This window comes from Dermochelys coriacea, chromosome 1 (genome assembly GCF_009764565.3).
Source record: "Dermochelys coriacea isolate rDerCor1 chromosome 1, rDerCor1.pri.v4, whole genome shotgun sequence".
NCBI lineage: Eukaryota > Metazoa > Chordata > Testudines > Dermochelyidae > Dermochelys > Dermochelys coriacea.
In genome coordinates this window covers 195090431-195107213 of record NC_050068.2, presented here as the reverse complement: position 1 = coordinate 195107213, position 16783 = coordinate 195090431, and the positions used below count along the sequence as shown (strand labels likewise).

Sequence of the window (16783 nt, the reverse complement as noted above, 5' to 3'; positions counted from 1 at the left end):
ACAATGAAACAGCCCTGCAAGCCTGATTCAGCTGGCACAGGCCAGCCACTGGTTTTTCTTTTCTGTTTAGAAATACCTTAAGAGCAGAATTTGGCCTTCTATTGTAATGCATGTACAGAAAGGATAATAGTTAAGGATGTGTGTTCATCCTTATTTTTGTCACTTCCTAACTGATTTTTTTTTTAACCAGGTAAATACTCTTTATAGGAGGAGTTAAGTATGCCCACTGTATTGAAAATAGAATTGTCAATGGATTTTGATTGCGAGCTCCCCCTTTTTTTTATGCAGATGGTAGCCTGTTCCTTGGACACTTAAAACTGTCTAGGGTTTTCTGTATCATACCAGAAGATTAACATCAAACCATCAGAAAATATCAGATTGCTCTTGATCTGCCTGATGATTGACTGTTTGAATTGGTTAAGATCAATGCAAGCAGAGAATGGAACAACCCTATGGAAAGCAAACACTGAAGACGATAGACAGTATCTGAGAGCCAAAAGCTTGGAAAGTGGCTTGTTGTGGCTCAAATGAGGAGATGCTTGCTTTTGGCAGGGTGGGATGGGTAGCTATGGCAGACTTGCTGATTGACCTGGTGGGCGGTAAGGTAAGGAGTCCGGGGATGCACATCTCCTCTGCCTGCAGACCCAGGAGCATAAAGGAGCATAAGCTGACACTTGGGTCCCCAAAGCGTGTGGTTTGGAAATGAGGGTGATCTACCGGGGCCTGATTTAAAGACCTCTGAAGTACATGGGAGTCTTTCCATTGATTTCAATTAGCTTTAGATTGGGAGCTAGATAAATGTGTGAGGACCTCTGACACACATTGTACTGTTTCATCCTTATTGAAAGTCAAGTAATTAAGTCATAATAGAGAAATTTTGCAGATGAGAATCCACCTCTCTCTGACTGATTTTTTTTTTCCCTTCAAGTAGCTTCAGAATATAGTTTGCAGTTAAATAAGCACATTTCAGTAGTAACACTACCAGAAAGCCCATCATCCTCAGACATCTCAATCCCTAATATGTGACCCCCAAAAGACCCCAGTCCCTTAAATTTAGTGCCCTCTGTATTATAGGCTGAAAGCTTTTACATTTGTGCCAACGCTTTTTGTATTATATCAGGAAATCCCGACTCAGCTGTCACTCGTGCTGCTTTGCCCTAAAAATACACTATTAATACAAAAAAGTGAGTTCACAATCTTAGCAAGAGGTAGCTGTTATCATTAAAACACTCACATTTTCTAGACTGACCACCAAATGAAGGCGTAGGAGGACGTGTATATACATAGAATCGTAGGTCTGGAAGGGACCTTAAGAGGTCATTTAGTTCAGTCCCCTGCACTCATGGCAAGACTAAGTATTATCTAGACCATCCCCGACGGGTGTTTGTCTAACCTGCTCTTAAAAATATCCAGTGATGGAGATTCCACAACCTCCCCAGGCAATTTATTCCAGTGTTTAACCACCCTGACAGGAAGTTTTTCCTAATGCCCAAACTAAACTGCCATTGCTCAATTTAAGCCCATTGCTTCATGTCTTGTCCTCAGAGGTTAAGGAGAACAATTTTCCTCCCTCCTCCTTGTAATTATCTTTTATGTACTTCAAAACCGTTATGTCCCCTCTGTCTTCTCTTTTCCAGACTAAACAAACCCAATTTTTTCAATATTCCCTCATAGGTCATGTTTTCTAGACCTTTAATCATTTTTGTTGTTCTTCTCCAGACTTTCTTCAATTTGTCCACATCTTTCCTGAAATGTGGCACCCAGAACTAGACACAGTACTCCAGTGGAGTGGAGTACAGCAGAAGAATTACTTCTTGTGTCTTGCTTACAACACTCCTGCTAATACATTCCAGAATGATGTTTGCTTTTTTTGGAACTGTTCACTCATATTTAGCTTGTGATTCACTATGACTCCCAGATCCCTTTCTGTAGTATCCTTCCTAAGCAGTCATTTCCCATTTTCTGTGTGTGAAACTGATTGTTCCTTGTTAAGTGGAGTACTTTGCATTTGTCATTATCGAATTTCATTCTATTTACTTCAGACTATTTCTCCAGTTTGTCCAGATCATTTTGAATTTTAATCCTATCCTCCAAAGCACTTGCAACCCCTCCCAACTTGGTATTGTCTGCAGACTCTGTAAGTGTATTCTCTATGCCATTATCTAAATCACTGATGAAGATATTGAATAGAACCAAACTCAGAATTGATCCCTGCGGGCCCCCACTCATTATGCCCTTCCAGCTTGACTGTGAACCACTGATAACTACTACCTCCAGTTACTTGTGCTCTCTTTATTTCAGGTTCACAACATGGGGTTTTCTTGTTAATTTAGTACCATGGTATTTTAAAAAAAAAAAAATCTCTGTGACAGCAAATCTGAGTGGTAGCATAGTATCTGTAAACTTTGTATTGTTAAGGCAGGCTGTCACTGCCAAAAGTTTCCATTGCTTCAGTTAGGACTGCCAACTTTCTAATTGCACAAAACCAAACTCCCTAGCCCCACCCCTTCCCCAAGCCCTGCTCACTAAATTTCCCCTCCCTTAGTAGCTTACTCCCACCCTCATCACTTTCACTGGGCAGAGGCTTGAGGTGTGGGAGGGGGTGGGGATGAGGGGTTTAGGGGACAGGAGGGGGCTCCAGGCTGGAGGTGAGGCCGAGGGATTCGGAGTGCAGGAGGGGGCTGCGGGTTGTGGAAGACGGTGAGGGCTCTGGGCTGCGGGTGCTGGCTCTGGGGTGGGGCAGGGAATGCGGGGTTTGGTGTGCCGGAGGGGCATCCAGGTTTGGCGGGGGCTCAGGCTTGGGCCGGGGGGTGCAGACTGTGAGCTGTAGCCTGCCTGACCTGGAACCACACTGCGTGCACCCCAGAAGCAGCTAGCAGGTCTGGGGGAGCAGGAGGCTCTGTGTGCTGTTCTTGCCAACAGGCATCTCCCCCCAGCTCCCAGCCAATGGGAGTGTGGAGCCGGTACTCAGGATGAGGGCAGCATGCGGAGTCCCATGCCCCTTGCCTAGGATCCAGACCTGTGTTTCGTGGGTGCAGCGTGGTGCCTGCCTTAGATCCGCAGCACCACCGACCGGAGCCGCCAGGGTCCTTTTTTGACCAGGTATTCCGGTCGAAAACCGGACATGTGATCACCCTAACTTCATACAATTAAAGCAATATTGTGAAGTGAGGTAGTGAGCCTGCAATGCTGATGAGTGTGTTCCTGAGCACTGCGCAGTTGCTATTTTAGGCAAAATAACTTGACTGTGTTATTGTGGACACAAGAACAAATGGGTATAAACTGGCCACCAGGAAGTTTAGACTTGAAATCAGACGAAGGTTTTTAACCATCAGAGGAGTGAAGTTTTGGAATAACCTTCCAAGGGAAGCAGTGGGGGCAAAAGATCTATCTGGTTTTAAGATTCTACTCGATAAGTTTATGGAGGAGATGGTATGATGGGATAATGGGATTTTGGTAAGTAATTGATCTTTAAATATTCAGGGTAAATAGGCCAAATCCCCTGAGATGGGATATTAGATGGATGGGATCTGATTTACTATAGAAAATTCTTTCCTGGGTATCTGGCTGGTGAATCTTGCCCATGTGCTCAGGGTTTAGCTGATTGCCATATTTGGGGTCGGGAAGGAATTTTCCTCCAGGGCAGGTTGGAGAGGCCCTGGAGGCTTTTTTGCCTTCCTCTGTAGCATGGGGCATGGTTGACTGGAGGGAGGCTTCTCTGCTCCTTGAAGTTTTGAACCATGATTTGAGGACTTCAATAGCTCAGACATGGGTGAGGTTTTTCATAGGAGTGGGTGGGTGAGATTCTGTGGCCTGCGCTGTGCAGGAGGTCGGACTAGATGATCAGAATGGTCCCTTCTGACCTTAGTATCTATGAATCTATGACTGTATTCGTGATTTCGAACGCGTTACACTTTAAAATGCATGCAAATGATATATTTCTGTTAAAATTTTCTCACAAAAATTGAGGACTTGTGGCACCTCAGACTAACAAATTTATTTGAGCGTAAGCTTTCATGAGCTAAAGCTCACTTCATCGGATGCATTCAGTGGAAAATACAGTGGGGAGATTTATATACACAGAGAACGTGAAACAATGGGCATTACCATACACACTGTAATGAGAGCTATCAGGTAAGGTGAGCTATTACCAGCAGGAGAGCAGGGAGGGGGGGACCTTTTGTAGTGATAATCAAGATGGGCCATTTCCAGCAGTTGACAAGAACGCCTGAGGAACAGCGGGAGGGAATAAACATGGGGAAATAGTTTTACTTTGTGTAATGACCCATCTACTCCCAGTCTCTATTCAAGCCTCAGTTAATTGTATCCAGTTTGCAAATTAATTCCAATTCAGCAGTCTCTCTTGGAGTCTGTTTTTTGTTGAATTGCCACTTTTAGGTCTGTAATCGAGTGACCAAAAAGATTGAAGTGTTCTCCGACTGGTTTTTGAATGTTAAAATTCTTGATGTCTGATTACAGACCTAAAAGTGGCAATTCTTCAACAACAACAAAAAACAAACTTCAAAAACAGACTCCAATGAGAGACTGCTGAATTGGAATTAATTTGCAAATTGGATACAATTAACTTAGTCTTGAATAAAGACTGGGAGTGGATGTGTCATTACACAAAGTAAAACTATTTCCCCATGTTTATTTCCTGCTCCCCAACTGTTCCGCACATGTTCTTGTCAACTGCTAGAAATGGCTCACCTTGATTATCACTACAAAAGGTCCCCCATCTTCGTTACAGTGTGTATGGTAACGCCCATTGTTTCATGTTCTCTGTGTATATAAATCTCTCCACTGTATTTTCCACTGCATGCATCCGATAAAGTGAGCTGTAGCTCATGAAAGCTTATGCTCAAATTTGTTAGTCTCTAAGGTGCCACAAGTACTCCTTTTCTTTTTGCGGATACAGACTAACACGGCTGCTACTCTGAAACCTCACAAAAGTTGTTTCTCTTAGATACTAAAAAATAGGATTTTGATGCAAAAATACTCAAGACTTCAAACTGAGGGGGGGAAATGATGGCCACAATTCACACGCTTTCCATAATTTCTGTTGTCATAATTTTCCATAGTTTTCTTTAATGTGTATCAAATATATGTTTTTGAAGTCTAACATTCTGACTGTGCCCGCAACATGACCTGCAGTGAAGTCGCTGCTGAACTTGTGAAATCATAATTGCTGTAGTCTAGATTTTGACTAGGGCTATTGTCAAGGTTCCTTCCCCACTCTGAACTTTAGGCTACAGATGTGGGGACCTGCATGAAAACCTCCTATGCTTCTTTTTACCAGCTCAGGTTAAATCTTCCCCAAGTACACACTATTTTACCTTTTACCCTTGGACTTTATCGCTGCCACCACCAAACGTCTAACAGATATATAACGGGGGAAGAGCCGTTGGAAACGTCTTTCCCCCCCAAAATCCTCCCAAACCCTACACCCCCTTTCCTGGGGAAGGTTTGATAAAAAATGTTTACCAATTTGCATAGGTGAACACAGACCCAAACCCTTGAATCTTAAGAACAATGAAAAAGCAATCAGATTCTTAAAAGAAGAATTTTAATAGAAGAAAAGGTAAAAGAATCACCTCTGTAAAATCAAGATGGTAAATACCTTACAAGGTAATCGGATTCAAAACATAGAGAATCCCTCTAGGCAAAACCTTAAGTTACAAAAAGACACAAAAACAGCAATCTACATTCCATTCAGCACAGCTTATTTTCTCAGCCATTTAAAGAAAACAGAATCTAACGCATATCTAGCTAGATTACTTACTAAGTTCTAAGACTCCATTCCTGTTCTGTTCCCGGCAAAAGCATCTCACAGACAGAGAGAACCCTTGTTTCTCCCCGACCCCTCCAGCTTTGAAAGTATCTTGTCTCCTCATTGGTCATTTTGGTCAGGTGCCAGCAAAGTTATCCTAACTTCTTAACCCTTTACAGGTGAAAGGATTTTTCCTCTGGCCAGGAGGGATTTTAAAGGTGTTTATCCTTCCCTTTATATTTATGACAGATTTGCAAGTGCTAGTGTCCACACAAGAAACTAGAAGAGTAATAATCTCCCAGCCCCTGTCACAGAGAAATAAATGGGTGCCACGTTGCCACTTGCCTTTCACTAGAGCTGGTAGTTGGTGAGAGACAAGGAATAGATGCTCTGCTATTCCCACATGCTAGCAGGTGCAGCCGAGCTGATACAGAAGGTGTCATAACTTGTTAAATTGGCAGCTGATTGCCACCTTTATTTATGAAGCAGGAAGAAGGGAAGAGATTGTGCTTTGAGACACCCCTCTGACAATACCTCCTGAGGCTACTCCTTTTCTCCCTTATCCAGGCCAGTGTAGAAAGGCTGACTAGCCTGACACAAACTAACCTGACTGTATTGTCCCAGCCAAAGCATGGTGACTTCACTGCGATATCATAGAGGAAAAAAACTGACCTAGGAGACACTAGGTTTGTTTAAATCTACTTGTAATGATTTAGTCAAAGTAGGCTAAGTAAGCACTTTAAGCTAGATTTAGATCTTAGTTATACAGTACAGGTATAACTCCATGAGTTCAGTGGAGATACTCCCAACTTGCACCAACAAATCTGATCAGAATATGCCAGTTGCATTATTTTTAAATGTTAGTTCCACTATGACAGGTTTCAGAGTAGCAGCCGTGTTAGTCTGTATTCGCAAAAAGAAAAGGAGTACTTGTGGCACCTTAGAGACTAACAAATTTATTAGAGCATAAGCTTTCGTGAGCTACAGCTCACTTCATCGGATGCATTTGGTGGAAAAAACAGAGGGGAGATTGATATACGCACACAGAGAACATGAAACAATGGGTTTATCATACACACTGTAAGGAGAGTGATCACTTAAGATAAGCCATCACCAGCAGCGGGGGGGGGAAAGGAGGAAAACCTTTCATGGTGACAAGCAAGGTAGGCTAATTCCAGCAGTTAACAAGAATATCAGAGGAACAGTGGGGGGTGGGGTGGGAGGGAGAAATACCATGGGGAAATAGTTTTACTTTGTGTAATGACTCATCCATTCCCAGTCTCTATTCAAGCCTAAGTTAATTGTATCCAGGTTGCAAATTAATTCCAATTCAGCAGTCTCTCATTGGAGTCTGTTTTTGAAGCTTTTTTGTTGAAGGATAGCCACTCTTAGGTCTGTGATCAAGTGACCAGAGAGATTGAAGTGTTCTCCAACTGGTTTTTGAATGTTATAATTCTTGACGTCTGATTTGTGTCCATTCATTCTTTTACGTAGAGACTGTCCAGTTTGGCCAATGTACATGGCAGAGGGGCATTGCTGGCACATGATGGCATATATCACATTGGTAGATGCGCAGGTGAACGAGCCTCTGATAGTGTGGCTGATGTGATTAGGCCCTTTGATGGTATCCCCTGAATACATATGTGGACAGAGTTGGCAACGGGCTTTGTTGCAAGGATAGGTTCCTGGGTTAGTGGTTCTGTTGTGTGGTGTGTGGTTGCTGGTGAGTATTTGCTTCAGATTGGGGGGCTGTCTGTAAGCAAGGACTGGTCTGTCTCCCAAGATCTGTGAGAGTGATGGCTCGTCCTTCAGGATAGGTTGTAGATCCTTGATGATGCGTTGGAGAGGTTTTAGTTGGGGGCTGAAGGTGATGGCTAGTGGCGTTCTGTTGTTTTCTTTGTTGGGCCTGTCCTGTAGTAGGTGACTTCTGGGTACTCTTCTGGCTCTGTCAATCTGTTTCTTCACTTCAGCAAGTGGGTATTGTAGTTGTAGGAATGCATGATAGAGATCTTGTAGGTGTTTGTCTCTGTCTGAGGGGTTGGAGCAAATGCGGTTATATCGTAGCGCTTGGCTGTAGACAATGGATCGAGTGTTATGATCTGGATGAAAGCTAGAGGCATGTAGGTAGGAATAGCGGTCAGTAGGTTTCCGATATAGGGTGGTGTTTATGTGACCATCGCTTATTAGCACCGTAGTGTCCAGGAAGTGGATCTCTTGTGTGGACTGGTCCAGGCTGAGGTTGATGGTGGGATGGAAATTGTTGAAATCATGGTGGAATTCCTCAAGAGCTTCTTTTCCATGGGTCCAGATGATGAAGATGTCATCAATGTAGCGCAAGTAGAGTAGGGGCATTAGGGGACGAGAGCTGAGGAAGCGTTGTTCTAAGTCAGCCATAAAAACGTTGGCATACTGTGGGGCCATGCGGGTACCCATCGCAGTGCCGCTGACTTGAAGGTATACATTGTCACCAAATGTTCCACTATATAAGTCCTCACTTAAAGAACACGTTCCAGTTATCTTGTAGAGCCCTTGCATGACTGCAGAGGGGTGTTTAAGAAGTACCTTATGTGGCTGTAAAAAGGCTCCTTACAATCCTACTTCTGCTTGCTCTTGCTTCTCCTCCCTCCACCCCCCGAAGGTGAAGCGGTGGCAGGGCCTTGGCCACGCCTCATACCACACCATACCAGGCTGTAGAGCAATTTGCTACATATTTGGATAGATTTTTTTTTTCCTCCTTAAGTAAACTGGAAAGTTCCCTGGAGAAATGGTAAGGGTGATTTTTATACTGCAAAGTGTCATTTGATTATATTTATTAGGGTTTGGGGTTTTTTTGGTCCCCCGTGCATCTTACAAATATAGCCAATAACACAGAAGAGAAACTTCAAAATATGTCTTTTTTTCATATGTAGTTTTCTAAAATAGTTTTGCAGGGAATTCTTTAATTCCTGTTATGAGTGTTTGTAGTGATTTTGCTGGTTTGCAGTGTAGACTTCTTTTATGCATCCTGGATTCCTTGCTGCAATTTTTTTTGGAGAGGTGTGGGGGGCGTTTGAGAATTTTGCAGGAGGTTCTCTTATATTTTGTGTAATTGCAGTTTCTCTGTGTTTAAACACAAATGTATTTTTGTTATGCACAATTGTCTACAAAACTGGATAATTTGTGTTTAGTCTGAATTTGCTGTACAAGAGATTGCCTTAGTCTTCAAACTATCTTATTTTAGCCATCTCAAGGGAAACTGGTATGTGGCTTCTGATTTCAGACAAAATTGTCCAAACTTTCATTTTAGCAGACCATTCATTGATTACATACTCTGAATTTTGTAAACCTAAATAGTCTCCATAACCATTTTCAGTCACACCCCGAAGCTGCTTGTTGAATGTTTGATAGTATATGCTTGTTACCATAGCAACTTAAAGAAATTGATATAATTGTCTCAGGGTGAACAAAAAAGGAACAACAATGAGAGTCCCACAGGGATATTTTTTTCCCATGATGGCACTAAGTATACATTAGCAGAACAGGCAAATCTCCATCTTTTCTATCTGGTGTAAAATGCTGTCATGTCTAATAATTTAAAAGGCCTGTTTGACTTGAGCTTGAACTAGTTTATATACCATATAGTTTGCTTCTTATTTACATAAGAGCAAGGCTCTTTTGTTCCTTTTTATTCATGAGGAAGAGAACTTAAAGGGGAGTTTTCTTGCTGTTTAACAGAAACTAGGATTAGAATTATAAATATAAAATTAAAACTACACTATCCTTCCACCCACCCCCAAACCAATTCTTCAGAGCAGGATAAAGGGAATTTAGGGTCCCCTCCCCTTTCTACTTTTGATTATTATTTCCAACAATATTTCTGAATGCATGAAATATTGGTCATCTTGTTTGTAAATTAACAGAGTTTGATATTTTTTGTAACTTTTAAGTTTACATTTCTTTAGCACCATCTAGTGGATCAAATGCTCTCTCTTAATTTAAAAAAATATCACTTTAATGTAATCAAACTGTATAGCAGATTACAACATGCTCTAAGATGACTGTTTGGTCATATTTTAAAATAAAAAACAATGTATTTGAGTATGAGGTATATAACAGAAACAGATGATTAGCAACAGCTTGGTTAAAAAGGAATATTGTTAAGCTATAACTCTTAGGATGCGAAAATATATAACAGCCTATTATATTTATCTTAAACACTTCCCTCCTCCTCCCCCCAGGCTTTCAATCCCAGCCTGATAGAATAGAATCAATCTGTTATGTCTTGTTGTTTACATTGTAAGCATTTTGGAGAAGGGATTTTCACATACAGTATTTTTGTATAGCACTGTGATGAGGTGGGGAATATATGTACAGCTTTTAAATTCTGTTGGATAGTGAGGGGTGCACTTTGTCAGATTCCAGACTCCATTTTGAATGGGCTGGTTTGCTTTCTCCATTGTCCTTTTACCTCCATCTTGGAAAGAAATTCCAAAGGGGAGCAGCATAGGGATAACAATTAACATAAATGGTCTACCATTGAAATGGAACCCCCTAGACAATAGGCTCAGCCTTGCACAGAAGAACCAGTCATCCCAGGTGGGCTGGTAAGTCAGTAACTGGTCACCAAGTAGGGGATTTTGATCACCTGATGAGGCTGTTAAGGGAATCACCTGATAAGAGGGCTAGAAGTTATAAAAGAGAGGATCCCTCAGCAATCGTTTTACAGAGAGAGGTTAAGAAGAGAGCAGAGATTCCATGTCCTGGATGAGACTGCAGGTGCACAGTGGGGAGAGGATGGGATATTGGGCTGCACAGAGTATTCTGGCCTATGTGTGAAGAACTTTCCAGAATGGTGAGGAAACAGAGGTAGGGAAAACGTACATCACTGTGTGTGTTAATTTATCTAGATGTATGCATATCTGCGTGCTAAGTAAAGAGAATATTGTATCTAAAATCCTGTGCAAAGTTTGTCTGTGTCTGTGTTGGCTTTCACTATAAACCAGAAGGCACACACTTCTGGTGGGTTTCTGGTGAATGTGCAAGTGCTGCTGAGGAGCCTTGAGAGACATTTGTTTCAGGGCTGAGGCAATTGGATCGAGGATGTCCCTGCTGCCAAGAGGGGTGTCAGACATGAGGCGTGAACCTGGAGTGTGCACCTAGAGGCCCAAAGCCAGGAACAGTGCCTAAACTCTGCCCAGCCCCAGCAAGCTAAAGCATTTGGGATATTGAGCATTTGGGTCCCCTCAGAGCAGTCTGGTGAGTGTCCTAAAGGAGAGCTCAACCACATCTGTGAGATGCACCTGTCACAACCGGGGTCCAATCTGACTCTGGCTTTTAGGAGTTACCAAAATATAAATGTTCAGTACTAGCAACAGTAGGAGTAATAAACTCAGGCAAAATCCTCATAAAAACAGTCAGTGTCTGCCTGAGTAAACACTGGGTAAGAACTTCAGTATTTGACCGTTGAGAATATATATATTTTATTTTATCTAACTATCCACCTTCCTGAGGTGAGGGCATCCCTAAGCAAGATGTACACATGGCAGACGGTGTGTCTGCCAATTCCAAGTACCATTCCAGACCCCTGGAGAGTACTTTTTGGCCCAGAGAGCTGAACTTTGGGAGAGGGTAAGTCAAGGGACAAGTACACCATGAGCATCATCTGACTTTGGCGAGGCATGATGAATATACTGAAAAATTAATGCAGCTGGTGGATTATGACCTTCTTGTACAGCCCCGGATCAACTCTCTCTTGCTCCTTAAATAAGGTTCCTGGTTCAGCAGCAAGTTGGGGGAAGTCTGTATTGTGAAGCCATGCTGGCTTGGAGAAGGGCAGCAAGGGGTCCCCCAGGCCTGTGTGCAGGCACAGGACCATACTCCAATGGCTGTGATCTCTGGCAGAAGCCCCAAATCCATAGGTGTGGTGGATGTCACATTTCAGGGCAACTGCACCTGTATTACTCCTCTGAGGACATAGGTGAGGTTTTTCATAGGAGTGGGTGAGTGAGATTCTGTGGCCTGCGTTGTGCAGGAGGTCCGACTAGATGATCAGAATGGTCCCTTCTGACCTTAATATCTATGAATCTAGGTCCAGCCAGGGTAACTGCGATCAGGCTTCCTCCTCCCCAGTTGTCGACTCCCTCCATCTTGACCAAAATATTTTCCGGCTGCACAGCTCCCTGCCTATAATGTGAATTCCCCAGGAAGGGAATACACCTAAGCAGGCCTGCTTTAGTATTCTCCTCCGAAACATTAAATAGTGAAATTGTCACAGTTAAGTTACACAGTGCTCTTTCTAACTGATCACATTTATTCTTAAGTAAAAGTCTTATGGGAAAAGCTAATTAAACAATAATAATAATAATAAAAATAAAAACTACACTCCCTGATGCCAACAAGGACTATGGCCAGGGAACAGTTTATCAAACCCCACCCAGGGGTTTTCCTGAGGCTACAATTTCATAACTCGTTTTGCTCAGAACAAGAACAGTCATGAATCTGAGAGTTCCTTCTATATACATTTTGGGGGGGGGGGGTTAGATCTGTCCTCTTTTATAACAGGTGATCAGCAGACAAAAGGTCACTCCCTCAGGGCAAAGCTTCAAAAGGTTAGTTCTTGCATAACTGGAGTAGATGAACTTTCATACCCCTCCTCCTAGAGATTTCTAGGGTGGGTGAAGTAATATTATTACCCGTCCAGATTATTACAACAATCTCCATAACCTACTCACAATCTATAACAACCCTGCCCCAGCTGCTTTCTTCCTCCTTTCCTCCTTGTGACTGGAGGGGTGTTACCTTGAATGGTCCCTTGAAATATGTGGAAAAAAAAGAAAAGGAGTACTTGTGGCACCTTAGAGACTAACAAATTTATTTGAGCATAAGCTTTCACATGGCTTCCATTAACTGCAGTAGGAAATCTGAGAAAACATACTTAATGTACTGAATCCTATTTTGCTTAAAACATTCAAGGATGAATCCCTATGCTAGAAAATAGCACAATGCAGTAAGACGCACTCTTTTTTAACCTTAAACCAAACAGTAACTAGCACCTTAGAATTCCAGTAAAACAATTACCTTTCCTTTCTCTCTCATAGGCCTTGGATTGTACACAGTAAATGCAGTATATGGAGATACCATTGTTATGCCTTGTCCTCAGGAAGTACCTAATGATCTGATGTTTGGAAAATGGAAATATGTGAGTATGGCTTATCTTGAACTTAATTATTGCCAGTATAAGTAGATTTTTTGGTGAATAAAAGTGCAGATTCAAATGTACATAATTCCACTATTCTGCTGTCAAGTACAGTTGAAGGTAGGTAGAATTAGTTTCAAATGTGCAAGAGAAATAATTATTAATTAGGGCATTCTGTCAAGCCACATTAAAAACATACCAGATTGCCTAACTCTTATTGGTTTTAAAAAGCCAATCTTTACACATTTGCATCTTCCTAAAGCAGGAAGTTTTATCCTCATGAAAAGGATCCCCAAGTTGACAACTACTCCATGCTGTTTCATGCTTCACTGTATTTTTCCATGCTGCAGAGGGCAAAGTGAGCCTTACTGGAGACCCGGGTTCTGTTTCCCTGTGCAGCTAATGGCATGCAAAAAATGTGCCAGAGGCACAGTAGAAAAAAACTAATGCTGCCTTGACTCACTCCATGGATTTCTATTGGAAACACCGCAGAATACACAGTGAACTTCAGTATTAGTAAATGTCACTTTGTAGTTCATGCACCACTGTAAACTTAAAAAAATAAACAGCAAGAGTACATAGCAGCACTGGAACTGTATGCAGTAATTAATGAATATGGATGGGCAAACCAGTTATGATAAGCATTATCCCCTTTCAGCTCTCTCTAAGTGAAGTCAAAATTAACATTTTCCATATTTCTGAAAAGCCTGTTTAAACATCTCCCCTGATTTATGATCTCCATTTCCAAAGCTGTCCTCTCACTCCTCAAAACCAAAATGCTAACTGTTTTGAGGAGTGGAGGGCTGACTTGGTTCCCAGATGGTATGATGGGATAATGGGATTTTGGTAAGTAATTGATCTTTAAATATTCAAGGTAAATAGGCCAAATCCCCTGAGATGGGATATTAGATGGATGGGATCTGAGTTACTATAGAAAATTCTTTCCTGGGTATCTGGCTGGTGAATCTTGCCCATATGCTCAGGGTTTAGCTGATTGCCATATTTGGGGTCGGGAAGGAATTTTCCTCCAGGGCAGATTGGAGAGGCCCTGGAGGTTTTTCGCCTTCCTCTGTAGCATGGGGCATGGTTGACTTGAGGGAGGCTTCTCTGCTCCTTGAAGTCTTTGAACCATGATTTAAGGACTTCAATAGCTCAGACATGGGTGAGGTTTTTCATAGGAGTGGGTGGGTGAGATTCTGTGGCCTGCGCTGTGCAGGAGGTCGGACTAGATGATCAGAATGGTCCCTTCTGACCTTAGTATCTATGAATCTATCTCTTGATCTGGCAGGGAATTTCTACTTCCAAGTTTTGCCTGCTCCTCATTAATCTAATTCTCTCTTCTTTTGGTGGCGGCCAATCCTTGTGCAACAAATCTGCCACTTTAAAATTTAAAAGGACTTTGAGTGAACTGCAATATTGTGAAATTGCATCTTCCGTACAAGATCCCGTCATTTCTGTGAGGTTAACAATTCTTGCAGGAAGAAGCGAGGGATCTCAAGAGCTCCAGAATTTTCAAAGCCACCTCTGCATTTTGGGATGTAAATTGCAGAGTCCTGTGGAGCATGTTTGCTTAGAAGAGAGGGTTAAAACACTTCAAATAAGCCTACAAAAGATGGCCATAATTTTGTTGAAAACTCCTTCCTTCCTTCTGCGCTTTTTTCTAGAAAGGCAGTTGCTGCACTTGAACTTGCAAAACTATTTTGAGAGAGAAATCGGGCTCTCTTCCCCCAATGCCCAATCCCACTGCACTAGGGATAGTTACTAATCAACAGTGCAAAAAAAATTTAGAAGTTGCTGATTGCTGTAGATCTGTCACACCTTTCCTAAACCACCACCACCAAGGGTCCAGGGGGAGGTGACATACGTTGTGTATAATTTGTACAACCGTAATCAGCTAAGATTTTTAATCTGCTAAGTACAGACAAAATGTATTCCATGTAACCACCTGTTCCTGCCCTCCTAGCATGCCAATGATTTTCTGTTTGTTTTTCATCGTTTGTAAGACATTTCCTTTCTTTGGAAGCAAGAACAGCCTTGTCAGTTTCTGGTCATGCCATAGACTTCTTATTTTATAGACTGAGAGGAGATTTCAGTTTCTACTGTAATATTCTCGGGGTGGCCCTTCCAGGTCCCTGGTATAGATTTCGAAACACTCAGAGAGGAGTCTCCAGAGAATCTACTGGAGATTTTATATTGACTTTGGTGCATGCTAGGGCAGAATATTTGTAACGTGTGAATTACAAACAGGAACAACAAAGCTCACAAGCACTATGCTACCAATTCTTGGTTCTTTGATTTAAGGAGATCTCTGTTTCCTGGAACATAACATGAAGAATAGTCTTTCCCTTTGCTTTTATGTAAAGGAGGGGAGGGGAAAAAAATCTTGCAAAATACAGCCTGCAATTCTGCCTCTTACAAATATTAACTTTCTCTATGGCAGCTCCATGTAAAGTTTTCCTTTGATATTTTCCATTTTTTGATAGCAACTGCATACTGATTAAAGTGAGGAGAATGTCTAGAAACTATTTTGCAGGTTATTCTGAAACGCACAAATCTTTTATTGTTGATGTATTCCCATGTTTAGAGACCTCTGGATGCTTTAACAAAAAGAAACTAAAAACTAATTTAGAATAAAATGGTCATTTTTGCCTGATTAAATCCCATATTAAATTATATTTGAACATCCCTGACAAACAATACAAAATACATAAAAACGAGACTAAAAAAGAAACTGAAATCGAGTCTAAATTTGCATGCCTCTGATATTTCATATACCTCTGGTATGCGGAAATGCAGCTTATTCCACAGCCACCAGCCTTTGTCAGAGAAGGTTCTTCCTCATTCCGTGTCAGTATTGTACCCCATATCATGGTAATCCATTCCAGAGCATCCAGTCCAGCACCCAGTATGCTATGTAGCACAACAGACTGCCCTTCAAATGACAGATCTTATCATCACTCTATGTACTTCTATAGCACTGGATCAATTGATTGCACAGTAACTGGAGAATACCCTATCCTCTTCCCCTGCCCCCCCCCAATCTAAACAAAAATCCTAATCCTCTGAATTATGTCTGTTCGCATCATTTTAAACTAACATATTGGCTGAATAGCAGGCACCCATTGCAGATCTTGGAGCACTTCTAAATAAGTCTGTGTTTATGGAAGATGAAGCATTTATTTATTTATTTATTTATTTATTTTACTTTATTTTAGGAAATGGCAGACACCTCTCCAGTCTTTATTGCCTTCAGGTCAACAACAAAAAAAGGTGTACAATATGATGACGTACCCGAATACAAAGGCAGATTGAGTCTCTCAGAAAATTATACCTTATCCATCAAAAATGCAAGGATCAGTGATGAAAAAAGATTTGTGTGTATGCTAGTAACCGTGGACAATGTGTATGAAGAGCCTACAGTAGTCAAGGTGTTCAGTAAGTAACAGCTAGCATAGCTACTAATATGGATCTCCAATTAGGGAATTGCTGTTAAAAGAAAGATGAAAGCAAAAAGAGTAAAAAAATGTTAAGCAGAATCAATGACTAACATTAGCCAGTTTTCTGCAATAAAAAATCCTAATCTGTCTGTAGCATTTGTGTAACAGGATTCTCTGTCGTCTTAGTATGTCAGCTCTGAAAAAGAGGAATTTCAGGGCTTGATAATGAATCAATTGTATGCATAAACTACATCATTTTGCCCCTAAAATGAAAAATGTAAAAATAAGACTGATGGGAAAATTTTCACTTACTCTGTTAGTGAACTTTTCTGGGAGTGGGGGAAGTGTTAAGTGATATGTTGGAAATGTTTGATGGTAGTATGTGAGTTTAAAGAAATGTAT

General features: G+C 41.5%; 1 protein-coding gene and 1 long non-coding RNA gene across 5 annotated transcripts in view; one reads left to right on the top strand and one right to left on the bottom strand.

Moving 5' to 3' along the window:
- The window catches only part of ALCAM (activated leukocyte cell adhesion molecule), a 173766-nt gene that overhangs the window by 117670 nt on the left and 39313 nt on the right, over positions 1-16783 (top strand). For all 4 annotated transcript variants that reach the window (XM_038373457.2, XM_038373476.2, XM_043510886.1 and 1 more), the window contains exons 2-3: positions 12847-12947; positions 16160-16379. In XM_038373457.2, coding sequence (XP_038229385.1) covers positions 12847-12947; positions 16160-16379 — 321 coding nt within the window. The remainder of the gene's footprint in view (positions 1-12846; positions 12948-16159; positions 16380-16783) is intronic.
- Positions 5204-9897, bottom strand: LOC122459338. The gene is made up of 3 exons (XR_006279954.1): positions 9884-9897; positions 8361-8364; positions 5204-5350 (listed from the first exon to the last, which is right to left on the bottom strand). It is a non-coding gene; the product is annotated as an uncharacterized LOC122459338 (long non-coding RNA).